Genomic DNA, 16,650 nt, shown 5'->3' with positions numbered 1-16,650 from the left:
TATGCTCAATTGGCCTCTTTCAGACTATAATTGTCTTCTTTTTCAAAGTCATCTTCACATAAAATTATCTGCAATTACAGGACTTACGCCTACAACAAATTCACTCACAACCACAACTATCCTCTACCCAAAAATGTTACTTGAAGATGCACATTCAAAACCCCCTCTACTGATTTTCACACAGTAGAGGACGTTAACACATCCCTTATCCAACATTACCATCATTGGAGGGCAGCCAGCACCTTTACACAACACTCATTCTCTTATTATCAGCATTTCGTCTCACATGCAGTTCTCCACAGCTAAAAGACTCCTGCAACAAAATATTCAAGCTGCCTCAAATACAGCCCAACAAACATACTGTCTCAAGCAACTCCTCTTCTCAACTTGTCCAGTAACCAAACTTGCTCTACTACCAAATGATTCAGGGACAATGAAGGGCAACCAATCTACACTTATCCACTTAACCAGATCAAACAGAGCAAGGACTCATACCCAAGCCAACATGCACTATGGAAGCTATAACAGATAACAGTTTCTTCATTAATCAATTTTCAGACTAAATACTAGCCTCGTAGGCATACAATCCAACTACATGGACTTCCAATCAACTCTCTTCTTGACTCACATGTAGTAGCATCAACAGGGCTTCATCATAGCCATAGATTATAGTTCTTTGCAATTTTCTTTCTCCAGCAAACACTATTTTATCCCTCCATCTCAGATCACCTGTTCAAGGAGGTAGATAATCTTTTCTTTTTCTCTATCCTCTCCTTATTTTCTCTGCCCCTTTACCTACATATTGATGCAGCTGTTAAATATAATCAGGCACTGGAACAGGTTAACACCCATAAACAAGGTAACTACATTCACAAATAAGGATACATTCAAGTGTAGGAGTGAAGTCTGACGGAAGGGATGACTATAGCAAAATGGAGGCAGGAATCATAAGCATTTTATGGTAACCGTCCAGCAGCTAAGACCATCATGAGTCACCACTCAAATGGATAAATGAGACTATCACGATAATAAAGGATTGACCCATGTTCTAGGCTGGGATGGCTGCAGTTGGATGCTGCCTTGACTGGGTCAGGGACTTGGAATTAACTCCACTCCAAGGCCCAAAATGGATAAGATATGTGGGCCCCACACCAGGAATAAGGCCCAAATGTAAGCACTGCTAATAACCATGACATCTTAGGAAATCAACAAGAAGATAATGTCCAGAAGGGATATTTGAGATGCCAATGTCCAAAAAAATTCAAGGTCGGTGGGTCCCAACAAGTCTGAAGAGGATCAAACAACACCCAAATGAAGTGGGTCTCAATTCCATGCCAAGTGAATTAATTAGTTTCAGATTTTCTGCCTACATGTGTCCCAGTACAGAGCTGCAATACCAATAAGCGATTTAAAATAGCAACCCAGGTTAGTGAGTCCCACTAATCCATCTCAACCATAACTCACCAACCATGCATTCAGGAACAAGGAATGAATGATCAAAAATAAGAGGAACCTGTTAAAACAAACCAAAAGGACCTGCAACACAAAAAAGTCAAGCCAAACTGGGGTAGATTAGAATTTTGGGGAATACAAGATTGTCAGGTCCCCAGATGCTCCCGCATCATTATTGCTATAGATGAGATCCACAAATTGAAATATTCATCCCATGATTTCTACAGGCTATCACATATGCTTAATTGTTGCTTGTTCTGTTTTGCCATCAATTTGAAAATGATAACTTCTATTAAAATTCACGCAGGCCTTCTAATTAATCTTTCCAACATTTCCATGAGTTATGCATCTTTGTTCCTCTACATGTTTGACATAAGCCATATATTTCAGAAATATTTCAACTGTGATAATATGTGTGCCTAGCAGAACTGTTACAATAGGGAAGATGCTCTTCTCCCCAAATGGCATGCAGATCAACAGTGGAACTACAGTCTACCTACTAGGTAGACATAATAAATATAGAATATGTTAAAATATTGAAATATAAAATAGAATATACAATCTGATAACTGACAAAGAATGAATAGGGTGATAGATTATTTGTATGCATATCAAGGGGCATGTTCCATAGAACAAGGCCCATGGAGGTGATAGGTCACATCTCTTGCTAACTAGCGACGATTAATACATACTCAGGCTTAACTAGGTCTAAGATAGAATGTCAAATTGTCAATGAACTCTTTGTAGGTCAAATTTTTTGTTTTATATCAGGGCCTATTGGATGACATATGCATCCAACAGGATTTTAACCTATGGTACTCATCCAGGATTTTTTTATCTCAGCCAATGCTTGTAGTTCCTCGTGTGTCCACCCAATGGGTTTTTCCACAAAAAACATTTAGGAGGTTTATATGTAATTAAGTAGCTGCAGCATAAACAAATATGGAAACTCTAAGAAAAATTATTTGTTTTTAGCTCTGAAGATACGCTGCCTCTTGGTTTTATTAGCGTCCAGTGCATTTTGGTTCAGATTTAAAAAATTTGACCAATTTCAAATCCCATCAATACTCATCTCTACGACAAATGATAGCATATAAGATAACATACTTGTGATACAAGAAACAAAACAGTCTTTAAATTTGGAAGAAATGGCCAGGAAACATAAACAGAACAGATAATGACTTTTTCAATGGTCATTCCCCTAGAACAGACCCAAAATGAATTTGCAGTTTCAGAGGTTGATTTAGACATAAAAACACTAAAGTCCATCACCACTTACATATGCAAAACCTAGTTCTTTATTGAATCACCTGCAACATATTTGTGTACTCTTCAGCATAACAAGTAAGGCCAACTGGACTAGATTCTGTCTCATGGAGCTCAATTTCAGTGTCTCGACTCTCCAGTAAGTCATGTCGATAATATATCACATTCTTGGCTCATATAAATGTAAATAAAATCAATTTGTATATGCCGATAGTTTGGAAATTGTATCTCATCCCAGTCCTATCTATATGAATATGTAGCCTTCTATGAGATTAATTATCTAATCTATTCAGAGCCCCAAACATAAATTCTTTACAAGTTCATATTCCGTTGCTTCAATTTTAGAAGTAGAAAAAATGGAGGACAACTTGTATATTACTATGATTTCTAGAATTTGAAGCAATATGTACCATTGCTATAAGGGTCGCAGCCATGAGTCCTGCTCCAGTACCCTTCACTTCCTGAAATGATCAAATTACAAATATGATCAAATTCGACGTTAAATAACATATAAGACACACAAAGTGGATAAGTTATTATAATGAGCAGATTCAACAAACCTTTGTTAAAAGGTATGTTGCCCAAGCTGCATTGGCTGAGAATATAGGAGCAGTGAAAACACAAACAGTTTCTACTGAAAGAGGTATGTTCAAAGAATTGAATATCCTGTCACAAGTAAACCATGCATTAATAAATGTGTTGCATCATAGAAGCAAAGAACATATATAAAAGAAAGGAAATGAAAGAGAGTATAGGGGACTGATATTCTATCTCAGTTATTTCCATGTAGATATGGTATTGTAGAACACTCTAGTAGCCCGTAGGAGACATACTAAGCCTAATGCTGACCATGTAATTGGATAAGTCTAAGCCCTCCTATGTACATAAAGTGTTCCTGAAATGAAATTCCCAAGGCCAAGGTTTCGACCAGTAGTAATGAATTCCGGAGCAGTTTTACCTACCACCACATGGTTCCTGCTGTCAATGTTAGACCAGGATACACTGTTCCACCGATGACACGACCCAGAGGGTACCTGGAGTGAAAAGTCTTCTATTCTGTTAATTATTCTAGCATTCCTGAAATCAGCCCTTATAAGCAAAAGAAGTCTTAGATCACAACATGCAATGGTATAATCTAATATAAACAAAAAGCTCAAGTCACTTACCAAGTTCGGTCATCAAACCAATTCCAAAAGTCATAAACTCCGTTTTTTGTAAGGTACTGAAAACATAGCAATAAGAAAAAGAACCCAATCAGAAACTTAGGTATAACAACATAAACTGGCTTTAAGCATATTCCTTCTTATTAAAATATAAAAGTTCATTCAATAAAATATTAAAAAGGGGAAATAAAAATAGCAGCCGCCATTAATTCATTGCAAAATCAAGCTTCAACTATGTTTCTATTTGTAATTCTGTTTAAGAATGCTTCAATCTCCCGAATTCATTGCAAAATCGAGCTTCACCTATGTTTCTATTTGCAATTCTGTTTAAGAATGCTTCAATCTCTAAAGTTCAACAAGCATCTTAGGTCAAAAAGAAGTAATCTGTTGACAAAACTCATAATAACAAATACATTGTGTTAAATACAATCCTCATCACTGCTTTCCACAAGTGTTTATTCCAAATAAAACAGGCTACTTTAAAACCCCCTAAATTATGCCAAAAGAAGCCAATCAATCGTGAAGAGGGTCAATGAGAAACTAAAAATAGCACTGCAAAGTATAAAAGACAACCAAGGGCACAAAAGTGAAGAAATAAATTACATAATAGACCCACATGAGCACAAATATCTGTATAATATTATAATAGCTTATTCCGAACAGTAAAAATGTCAATCTAGAAAAAATAAATGAAGAAAAAAGATCCTTGTACAAATACTGATTCCTGAGTGACTAGCAAATCTGATCACCTGTGCACAATCCACATTCAATATGTTTTAATAATTAGCACTTCTGGTGATTGTGACCAAGCGTAAAATTGTATATAGAATTGGCTTCAGTACAACAAGCATATTGGAAACAGGTCTATTTCTTCTATTTACTTGATATCAAATTTTCAAAAGGATTTTGTGGTTACGCTTAGAATAGCATTGGATGACCAAAAGCCCATAATTCTGGCCCTTGTCAAGTCACATATGAGAATTGCATATTACCAGGAGATATTTAGATAAAGCTCTTACTTCAAGCCTAAGGGCATAGGGTACTCTGAAAATAAAGTTACTAAAAGTAAAAACAAAGAAAAAACAAAGAAGACCAGAGTGGAAATGGGTAGGTTGAGACTGGGATTAGAATATTAATAAGAATTTTTTGAATTTTCTTGCATACAAGAGAACTCATTTATTATATCTTTAAGAATTGATGAACTTCGGTATACTAAAAGTCTTATCCTTCACAAAAAATGTTAAAATTTGAATAGCATTTCAAAATTCCCACTTGTTCATGCTGCCATTTTGATGTCAAACCCCCTCAATCCTTGTAAAAATTTAAAAGAATGCTTCACCAATGACCAACTTGACAAACAACGGTTGATGTCTATGATTGTTATTTAATTATCATCAATCACAAATGTTACATCCCACTTGTGCCCTAGTTGTTTATATGCTGCAATTACGCCATGTTATATGTGTGCCCTAGTTGATCTATGATATACTTGCAAGATGTTTAAGCGTGCCCTAGATGTTTCATGTTTTTAACTGATTAAGTGTACCCTAGATGTTTCATGTTTTTAACTGATTATGCAGGCCCTAGATGTATATACATAATTGAATGATGCTAATTGTGCTTAGAATAATGAATGGATGACTCATAATTGTTAAATTGATGACTTGACAGTTAACATTATGATATGATGTTTCACTTTTGTTAATAATATTTGAAATGTCAAAATAGGACAAAATTTTGATCTAACTGGTTGAACTGGCCAACTGTATGCAGGAGATCGTTGTACTCCGCGAAGGGAGGGGAAGTATCACCAGGTTGGGAGGTAAGGGGAGGAAAGAACTTATGCCATCTGAAACCCTAACCCTGAACCAGGTGGTCTCATGATGACCTTGGTAATTTACGTCAACCGATGCGTCAAGTAAGCCTAGCTGGTCTGTATTGAGGTTTTAGGGTTCACAACGCTAGGTTTCTCATTGCTTTTCGAGTCAAATTGTTATTATTATTATTAATTAATTTTTAATTAATTATTTTATTAATTATGAATTAAAATTCGCAGTGGCTCATGTTTAATTGCGTATGCAATTACATGTATATGAGAGTACGTATACACGACCGTATACAAGCTCCCATAGGCATGCTGCCTGCATAAGGTGTATAGACTCATATATATATATGAATATTTTATACCAAACTCTTGCTAAGGTAAAGTTCATTTTAAAAATACCTAAGCCAACTGTATTTGGCAATTTCAATAAAATTAAGTGTGAAAAGGGGGGCGTGCCTTGCTATTTATTTAATTTTAAAAAATCATCCTTCTAGCCACAAAGTGTTTTAAGGGGCACAAAATGAAGGAATCGGATTAATACACCAATCCTATCCTTAAAGCAATTCATTTTAATAAGAAGCTGAATACAACGTCTTAAAAAGGAATTGTCAGGCATATTAGGGAATTATATGTACAAATAAGCATTCACGCCATGTATTCTCGTCTTTTTTTTTCCTCTCATCAACCAATTCTTTTAAAAGTTTGAATGGGAAGAGACCATGGGCGTGAGTTGTTGCTTCTTCCGAAAGACAAAGATTCTGACGGCTGGGAAAAACGTTTTTGACATGATCTCTACCATTCTCGTGAAGGAATCATGCATGCTTTGGGCGTGATTTTTAGGGCAAAGGAAAGGAAAACCTAATGGGAATGCACATAGGCGGGTTTTTGGAGGAGAGGGACAATACTCTTCTTCTCTTGGATGCTAGAAGAAACATTTTGGCTCTGCAACTTAAGAACGTGGGTTCTCATCAACAGGCAGTCTAGAGAGAGTTCATTGAGAGAGGCGCTGTGTATCAGTTGCTAAACCCTCATTGTTCAGAATATGTAATATTCGCAAAACCTAGTAGCATGTTATTTCTTTCATTCCTTCCTTAAGTTCGAATTCTTGGTTGAATTTAATGGGAAAGAAGAAAGTGCAAAAGTATTTTCTGTCATATACGATTTGACTGTGTTGGGCATTCTTAAAAAGGAATAATGAAAATTTTGTAAATCTTCTGTTCTATTTTGATTTCCTAAGATTTGCACAACCTGGAGCAAGTATAATGTAGTTGCTCTTATACGTTGAATAAGGTTGAATTTTCTGCAGTTATAAGGAGATATACGTACTATTTCTGCTAAATATCTGCTATTTTAGACTCTTTCTTAACAGCGGAATCTCAGTTTCATTGTGTTGTAGATAACAGCTATATATATATATATATATATGGGTATGCAGACTGACTTACTTAAATGTCTTGTTAAGCCTTGCTGAAGGGTTTAAACCAGTTTGGGAACTATGTGCAACTATATAAACGTAATTGCAAGCAAATATATGAGTTCATACATAGGAACTTTATATATATATGAATATAAGGAGATAAACAATCTAAGGATGAACCGTATTCTGAAAATTATAAAGATTATAACCAGTAAGTTATGCTGAAATATACCAATCAGTTTGGGGGGGTTTACACAGTGAAACGGGACTCACCCAGACTCGCCAAGTCCGAGTACGAGTCATGCTCGGCGAGTCCTGAGCCCCAAACTCGACTACTGGCTGGGTTAGTAAAATGAAAAAAAAAAAAAATTTAAAAAGTTTGTTTTAAATGAATGGTATTGTCGTTGTTCACTACAACCTCTGCCTGAGAATGAGCAAAATTAGGGTTACAACATGCCAGCCAATAGAAAAATAACAACCAGCGGCTTTATTAAATGATAAGTTTTTTTAAAATGAATGGTATCGTCTTTGTTCACTACAACTTTTGCCCCTTGACCCCGCAAGGGGCGATGCCCCTTGACCCCACCTTGGAGGCGCTGCCCCCAAGCCCCCATCGAAAAATATGGGGGGGAACTGCATCGATAGAAGTAGGGAAAATTTAACCTCTGAGTCTGACACTAATTGGATCGACCAGGTAGATATAGAGGCTGAGACTGTAGCCATGGCAGAGGAGGAGCGGAGAGCACGAGCACAGACAGGAGATTCAAAGGCAGATAGTGACATGGATGTTCCTGATGTTGGTGAGCATGGCATGGTGTCACGGGGAGCGGCTATGGTTGTCGAATCATCCAGGACCTACCTTAGATGCCTTCGCAGGGGGCTGGGGCCGGAGGGTGCAGGCTCCTCTGAGCCATAGGCTTGTAGTTGTATTTACCTTTGGTATTTGTATGAAACATTTGGTGATGATCATATGATGACATGGATTTTTTATTCCATGAGTTTTGTAATATTGTATACATTTGACAATATTTATATATCTATGTTTGTTATTTCCTTCAGCTACAATTTGCGTTTATGCTTATGTGATTGATGCATACTTGTGTATGTAATCAAATGAGCCGAGTTTGATGATGTTATTGTGTCTTTAAGGTGTATTCAATAAAGGGTGCCTGAAACAAGTTTTGAATCTTTAAAAATCTCTAAATTTCTTGAGTTTTTCACTTTCCCGAGTCCAACCGAGTCTGGAGCCGAGTCTGACGCCGAGTCCCGAGTCCGAGTCCGTGTCCGAGTCGGCCTTGCCGAGTTCGAGTCCCGTTTCTTTGGGTTTACATACCCAAGACTGGTAGTATGAAGCAGTTACCTTCTTAATTTTGGGCTGACTCAGAATTAACCAAACCTAGAAAAATAACAGCAGAGCTAAATTCTAATGCATCATGCATTTGTACATCAACACAGGCTTGTATATGTATATATAGGAAATAAAGTGGGTGTAACTGTTAAGTTATGCAAAAATATACCATTCATTATGAAGGGTGTGCATAACCGATAGACTTGAAAAATGAAGAGTTTGCCTCTTAATCGGGCCGTCTCAGAATTGCCTAAGTCTGAAAAATCATGACAGCAGAAAGGATGACCTATCTATTTGAGATTTACCATTCCTAGATCATGTTAAAACTAAAACCCTAGCCTAGGAAGGTAGTGGGTAGAGCACGGCTGTGCCATGATGCAGATAGCATCTCCATTAAAGAGAATACCCTCAAAATTGCCATGACAGCAGCAGAGACATGTCAGGCGTGGGGTACATTCCAAATTTAAGGGTTGAACGGACAGCTGGCAGCACCTATGCCCCTTACTTTCTCAATCCAGGGAATAAGTTGTATTATTACAAACCTTTGCTATCATGCATGAGAAAAATAAAACAGTAACTTCTTAAGAGAATTAGTGCTGATAACAAAAAAAAAATGTTAAACAATTGTATGGTCAATAGTTCCCAAGTGAGTGCAGTTATGGCTCTTTGTTGGTGAAACCTACTTGAACCTAGACCTATGCCGAGAAAGGTGGTGATCATTGATAGCACGTTTAATCGTGCTTGCAGTATTTAAACCTTGGCCAAGGTGGTGCTGCATAATGCAAGCTACCATCAGATCACTAGAACCAGATACACCTCTAGTTAGAACCGTCATACTAGTTGGGGGTTACCCATAGTGTATGACCGACTAGTTAGTGTAGGTCCTAAACACCAAGTCTCAGATGGCATGAGTTCCATTTCCCGTTACCTCCCTGCGAAGGGTCGAACCAGTCCAATCGGATATGGCACAAGGGACTAGTAAGTCCGTGGTTGGGCAGAAAAGCCATTTCCCCGACATTTGAAGTATGGAGCATGTTAGAATCTAATCACAGTGCTAAGCTGCAATAAAATCCACACCTGTCTAATATGGTTACTTGTCTCTTCAGGGTGTCTTCATTTCAAACTCTCGGAAGCTTTCTCTGTTGAGGCTAATCCATGCAGTTTCCAAAAACTGTCTAAGATGGAGCTCTTGCATGCAAATATAGGCATACAAAGCAAAATTGAGCCAGTTAATTTGCTTTGTTGGATATATGTTTCCCTATTGAGTTGTTCCCCTTGCTAAATGGTGTTAATGCATGGACATAAAACACATTAAAAACTTCATAGAAATGGTTGCATAAAACAATCTTGCAAAATAAATACATACTGGACATTGTGTAATCTGTCATAATTTTTGTTAGTATACCATGTGCTGTCCCTTTTGTCATATAGTCATCCTCTCTGAGGAAATATTGTCTATGTTTTCCTTCACAACTGGATTCCCCAGAATTGAAAATACCAAAGACCTAGCAAAATCCTTTGTCTTAAGGGTATTAATTGGCAATCAATTCCACACATTACACAGCATGTCATTAAGTGTTTCACCATTCACTATTAACAAAAGCATTATCACCACATGATCTCTTCCTGCCTTCACTAACGACTGTCTCACAATTGCTTTCTTTTATCACCCATCCCACGTCTTAAATACAAAATCTTGCAACAATTTGGACATCTCCTAATCTGTTGGTTCAACACGCTTCTTTCCATTCATTGCAGCCCTAAACATTTAAAGCTCCAAAATCTTACATTTGTCCTTGTGTGACTCTGAAAACTGCAGAATGCCTTAATAACAGTAGTTAAAAGGCCTTGCTTTTTAGTGAAATAGTTGCACTTTGTCTGATTGTTATGACATGGGCTTTTCCAGATGATAATTTTCAGTCATCTAGAGTTGTTATTGTCCCAAATTAAATAAATGCATTCAATGCTTTCTTAAAGTGTATCACTGATACAAGGAATTGAGTAGCCCTTCTAAAGTCTTTTGTTGTTTTATAGCTAAGTTACCAGTTTGGGTTCGGGCTCAGATTCGGGCATGCAAACCCAGTTCGTGGGTTCAGGCAAAAAAAATTTTGCCCTTTGGGTTCATGAGTTAGGTTTGTCCATACATATATATATATACAAAATTATAAAACTAAATACATTTGATAGTATGATACTTCATTATTGATCAATGCAAAATGGCAGAAGAAAAACATTTAATAGTATGCTACTTCATCATTGATCAATGCATGAGGAAAACCCAACGATAGAAGGGGTGCTTTTAGGGACATTTTAGAGTTTTTGGATGCAAAAAAAAGGTCAAAAATGTCTGTTTTGTTATATTTTGGTGCTCAGTGCCTTTGGATACACTTGGGTTCGTACCTGGTGAACCCAAATCCCTGGGTACATACCCAGATGAACCCCCAGGCGACCTCGAACCCAAGCGAACCCAATTCAGGTGCATGGACCAAAACAGGCGAACCTGGTAATAGAGTTTTATAGGTTTCAAGAAGGTCTTTGACTTGGTTCCAAGACACCTCCTTTTCCAAATTACATGCAATGTCCCTATTCATGCTTCTCTCATTACTGCAACTTGGAGGCTTTATGAGACAGTTATGGACAATTGCATACTTCTCATGGTCTTTCTGACTTTGTGAAGAGTACCATTGAGGTCAAAGAAAAGTGTCCTCTCCCACTGACCCTCTTCAGCATTTACATTGATGAGTTGGAGCAGTTTTTCAGTGGCACACTCGTATAGATTATGGTTGTATTTTACATGAGGTGGTTATAGCCATATACTGCCTTTTGCCAGTGATGTTGTTTTTCTCTCTCATTCTTGGGCAACTTGATGCCCTTGCCTGTGGACTTTACCAGCTTGTAGTCAACCTTATTAAAACTAAGGCCATGATTTTTGACATCTCCAAACACTCTCTTTTCAAATTCCAATTCTTCCACAAGAGGGAAGCTTTGGAGATCACATCAGCTTACACATCCTTGGGAATCCAATTTCCTAGTCCATCCCTCAAAATGAAGCCTGCCTCTGAATTACATTTTTGCAAGGGTTATGCCTCCATATGTCTTCGAGCATCAATGTTTCCAAATCCACTTCAAAGATGCCCGCCAAAGATACATCTTTTTGAAACAATCATCAAGCCTAAAATTTTACGTGTTTGAAGTTTGGGGACCTAGCTTCAGGTCTATTGATTAGGCCTATATATTGAGAGGATCCAAACTCTCCTACTACATTGCATAATTCATTGCGAGGGGATTGTTCCTTGGAGCATTGTCCAAGTTGAGTTTGCCACCCAGCCACTATGTCTCATGACTATCTTCCAACTTACTTTTTACATCCACAAACTCAGATCCATGGTGGATTTAGCTTCTAGTCATTAGGGATATCCATAATTATCTTTGTTCCTCTAAGTGGATTGCTTCATTGGGCTCCAATGGACGCCAACATTGAAGATACCCTACGACTAGCCTGCTCATTTCTATCAACATCTCTATTGATAAACTACCTCCTATCATGTATTCCTTGGATGCTTCTACTCGACACTTTCCTTCAAAAGAGATCATCACTAGAGCTACTAATGAGGACATTTACAAACAGTATATATGGGTCACTTGGACCTACCATCTTTGGGCTGAAGCTATGAATACAGTTATATGTATTTTAAATAGAGTTCCTACAAAATCTTTACATCTTTCAACTCCCTTAGAAAAATGTTCAAATCAAAAACCTAATATCTCTCATCTCGGAATATTTGGGAGTCTTGCATATGTTCATATCCCTAAACAAAAGAGACAAAAGCTTAACTCCACATCTACTCAATGTATATTTGTTGGGCATGGGATAAATACAAAAGGAGTTAGACTTTATGATCCCTCAAAGAGAGATATTATTCTAAGTCGAAATGTTCATATCTTAGAATCCCCCTTACCTAACTCAATTAACAATATTGTTGAAACATCAAATTATGAAGAAAATAATCAATCAACCTCTAATGATCATCTTGATACACCTTCTAAAAGACCTAAGTGGGTTCAATCCATAATTCAAGATTCAAATGTAGCATATTTTGCCTTAATGACACTATACGAAGTTGAACCCCAAAATTTTGAAGAAACAAATGAAAATCAAAACTGGAAAAATGCCATGCAAATAGAATATGATGCTCTCATTAAAAATAAAACATGGAAACTTGTTCCACTACCCCATAATCATAATATTGCTAATTATTGTTGGATTTATAAAATAAAATATGATCCTCAAGGAAATATTGATAAATATAAAGCCAAATTAGTGGCCAAAGGTTTTTCTCAACAACAAGGCATAGACTATGATGAAACATTTGCACAAGTAGCCAAAATGGCCACTATTTGTTTACTTCTTGCACTAGCTGCCCAAAATGGATGGGAAATTCACCAAATGGATGTTAAAAATGCATTCTTGAATGGAGGTTTACAAGAAGAAATATATATGCATCAACCTCAAGGATTTGTACAAAAAGAAAAAGAAAACTATGTATGTAAATTGTAAACTCAAAAAATCCCTTTATGGACTCAAACAAGCTCCTCGAGCATGGTATTCCAAATTAAAAAAAAATCTTTCAAAACTTAGGTATCTCCAGTTGTAAATCTAACAATGATTTATTTTTTAAATTTGAATCATATAGTTATCATTGTAGTATATGTCAATGACTTAATACATGTAGTCTCTCATCATTAATACTAAAATATAAAAAAAGAAAACTATATCTTACCTTTGAAATGACTGATTTAGGGCTTCTTCATCATTTTTTAGCTAAGTTACCGGGTTCGGCCCCCTAGACCCCTGGTATTGGTCCGGTCTGGTCCTGGTTCAAGGTTCAAGTCCGGTATGCCTGTGGTTCAAACAGGGTTCGTGATTCACAGGCCTGGTTCGAACCAGGTCGAACCCAGGGGTCTGACAGCCCAAAAATGGATTTTTTTTTTTTGAATTCCACCACATAAAAAATTAAAATATGACCCTAAAAGTGAGTTTTAAAACATTAACTTGGTTCATTTCACACAAGCAACATGATTACAAGCAAGGGGAAACGAAGATGTGGGATATGGAGCCAAAACATACTGATTTGGATGATTTCACTTCTCAGCTTGTTGCATTTGATGACTCAAATAGTGAGCAAACTTAAAGTGCAAGTGTAAGTGGCATTGGCATTGGCATTGATTCATCTAATGTCAATGTCAATGATGATGAGGAGGAGAATGAGGATGATGAATTAGAGAATCCATTTGATGATCAACTTTAAATTGTTGAAAGTTGGAAACAATGATACTTGAATATTTTATCATTTTGATACTAAACTTGATGTACATGATGTTGTTATGGTATGATCATGATGCTATGATTACAAGTTTATGTTGGTTTTGTTGTTTATATGATGCTATGTGACATGCTAATCTTAATTCATGCTTATAGGCTGCACACTATATATATATATATATATATAATTTACATGTTTTTGTACTAATGAACCCAAACCCCTTTTCAAAATTTTGCCATACCAACGTACCAGTTCTTCGAACCCTAACCGGTGCCCGAACCCGAACTGGCAACCTAGTTTTTTAGGAATGTCAAATTTTTCAAGAGCATCATTCAATCATTATATCTCAAGCAAAATATGCCCAAAACTCTATTTCAAAAGTTCAATATGTCTATTGCAACCATAAATTACCCCTATTGAAACTGGTATCAAACTTGAGTCTCATCCTCCTTGTGAAAAGTTTGACTCCACTCTTTATTGACAATTAATTGGGAGCCTAATTTATCTATTTACCTCTCGCCCTGATATTTCATATGTAGTTGGTGTTGTATCTCAATTTATGCAATAACCTTATGTTCAACATTGGAAAATGGCAAAACGTATTTTAAGATATATCAAAGGAACCATTAACTTTGGTCTTTATTATTCTCATACTAAAAATGCACATATATATGGATATTGAGATTCTGATTTTGCAGGGGATTCCATAGATTGAAAATCCAATTCTGGACATGTGTTTAAACTTGGAACGGGTGCACTCACATGGAGTTCTAAAAAACACTCATCTGTAGCACTATCATCTACAGAAGCTGAATATCGAAGTGCCTCTAAAGAAGCTCAAGAAGCTATCTAGTTAAACCAACTTCTAGGAGAGTTAAAATGGAATCAAGTCCTAGCCCCACACTCCTATGTGATAATCAAAGTTGTATTGCACTTGCTAAGAATCTTGTTTATCATGAAAGATCTCAACATATTGAAATTCAAGCTCACTTCATAAGTGAAAGTCTTAAATGGAGATATTTCTCTTTGAAATTGCCAAACTGAAGATCAAGTTGCAGACATTTTTACAAATCCATTATGCACTGCAAAATTCTCCAAATTCAGATCAATGCTTGCCCTCAAGGAGCTGCCATTGAGGGGGAGTATACATGACAATGTCACCTCCTAATGGATAGATCCTATATGTCATATGCATAAGTCCTATGGGCAGCTAGTAAAATACTCTCTTTAAATCTTCCACTTGTATTAAGTCCTACGAGCACATGGTATTAAGACCTACGGGCAAATTGTATTAAGTCCTACGGGTACTATGAACCTGGGGAGAGGCTGATTTGACAAAACCAGGAACTCAAACAAAATCTTATTAAGACCTTTTAAATAGCATCTATTAAGAACACTGAGACAATAAATTATGACAAAATGATATTCATGTAGTCCAGAATACATGATTTTCATTTTGTCATATATTTGTGTCTACATTTATCCTTGTCGAGAAGACCTGCATCATTGGGGTACTTCATGTTTTTCTTTTTAAAGAAATTGACAGGATTTGTCCCCTATTAATGCTTAAGGGGAAGTGTTAAAACATAATATTAATAGGAGTCAAACCCTTACAATACATAATGTTCTTATCATAATGCTTTAAAAGCATTCCACATTTCTTATGAATAATTAATAAATTAAAGAACTGTTAAAAGTTCTTAATTTATTAATTGTAAACAAGATTGTTATTGAAAAGGTACAGTAACTACCCTTTCAGGTATTTTACCAACCTTTATCCCTGTATTTAAGGTAGGATTTCTCACCATTTTTTGTGTGGTGAAATATTATTGAATTTGGAGTAAATTGTTCAAGAGGCTTGTGGAAGTTTGATAAGAAGTCTCCCCAGGTTGTGTTCTTATAATATAGATGCTATATTTGTGGAGTTTTTTACCAGTAATGGTTCTCCCCACGTAAATTCATGTGTTCTATGTAAATTCATTTTGTTTCTAAAGTTTCTATTATTTATATTCTTAAAATCATTTAACTTAATTATTTCATTACCATAGTTTAAATATTTTACATGTTGAAACAAGGGCATCACCCTTCAACACAAATCTTTGCCAAGGGTCTTAGCCTCCAAGTTAATTACCTCCTTCCATTCCATCCAAAAGACAAGCCACTCTACATGGCCTTTGGATACCACTAGTTCACATATAGATGCCAATTGACCTATGAGTCAATTTTTAGACAAATTATCTCTTCTACTCAAGTGCCCCACCACATCCCACCTTAGCAACATAGTTCGACATGGCTCATCTCCTTATTGATCACATAGACCTACTCCACTTCAACCACCCAACTAGCTGCAAGGGCAGATGCATACTACAAGCCTCTTCATTAGCATAGGAGTTAGAATGGCCTTGGATGTTACGAGTGATTCTAAAGGGAAGGGCTTGCTTCCTCTTAGAATCCCAAACGCAACCCTTCCAGCCTTAGAGACCCCTCAATGAGTACTACAAATTTTGTACCAGCCCTCTTGCGGTGATCAATGATGATGTATATAACTCCTCCATTCAATCTTAAACAAAGATAACCTTGATGCTTTTCTCCTATCTCTCTGATACTCCTCAGCTTATGCTCTTTGCGATCTTGTCCCTATTCAATTATTTGTATTGATTTCTTGACCACGTGTGTTTGAGGTTTGCAGCTGTATTGAATTTTTGTTTTGTTCCTTCCTCTTTTTGGGCCTCTCTAGGATTTTATCTCCCAAAATTTTCTACTGTATACTAATGTAGTTTTAATTCCCATTGACCCACGTTTGGTCACCCACAAACATTAATATAATTCATTTCTTTCTATTTAATGTTAAACGT

The 16,650-nt window shown here is 36.6% G+C and overlaps 1 protein-coding gene across 1 annotated transcript in view; it reads right to left on the bottom strand.

Moving 5' to 3' along the window:
- LOC131054677 (dolichyl-diphosphooligosaccharide--protein glycosyltransferase subunit STT3A) overlaps positions 1-16,650 on the bottom strand; it is a 111,584-nt gene that overhangs the window by 80,984 nt on the left and 13,950 nt on the right. Inside the window, exons 3-6 of the mRNA XM_057989237.2 lie at positions 3,885-3,940; positions 3,681-3,752; positions 3,279-3,384; positions 3,129-3,179 (exon numbers count right to left, since the gene is read on the bottom strand). Coding sequence (XP_057845220.2) covers positions 3,129-3,179; positions 3,279-3,384; positions 3,681-3,752; positions 3,885-3,940 — 285 coding nt within the window. The remainder of the gene's footprint in view (positions 1-3,128; positions 3,180-3,278; positions 3,385-3,680; positions 3,753-3,884; positions 3,941-16,650) is intronic.

This window comes from Cryptomeria japonica, chromosome 2, assembly GCF_030272615.1.
Source record: "Cryptomeria japonica chromosome 2, Sugi_1.0, whole genome shotgun sequence".
Classification (NCBI taxonomy): Eukaryota; Viridiplantae; Streptophyta; class Pinopsida; order Cupressales; family Cupressaceae; genus Cryptomeria; species Cryptomeria japonica.
The sequence above is the reverse complement of the archived record's forward strand: the minus strand, read 5'-3'. Positions and strand labels throughout refer to the sequence as shown.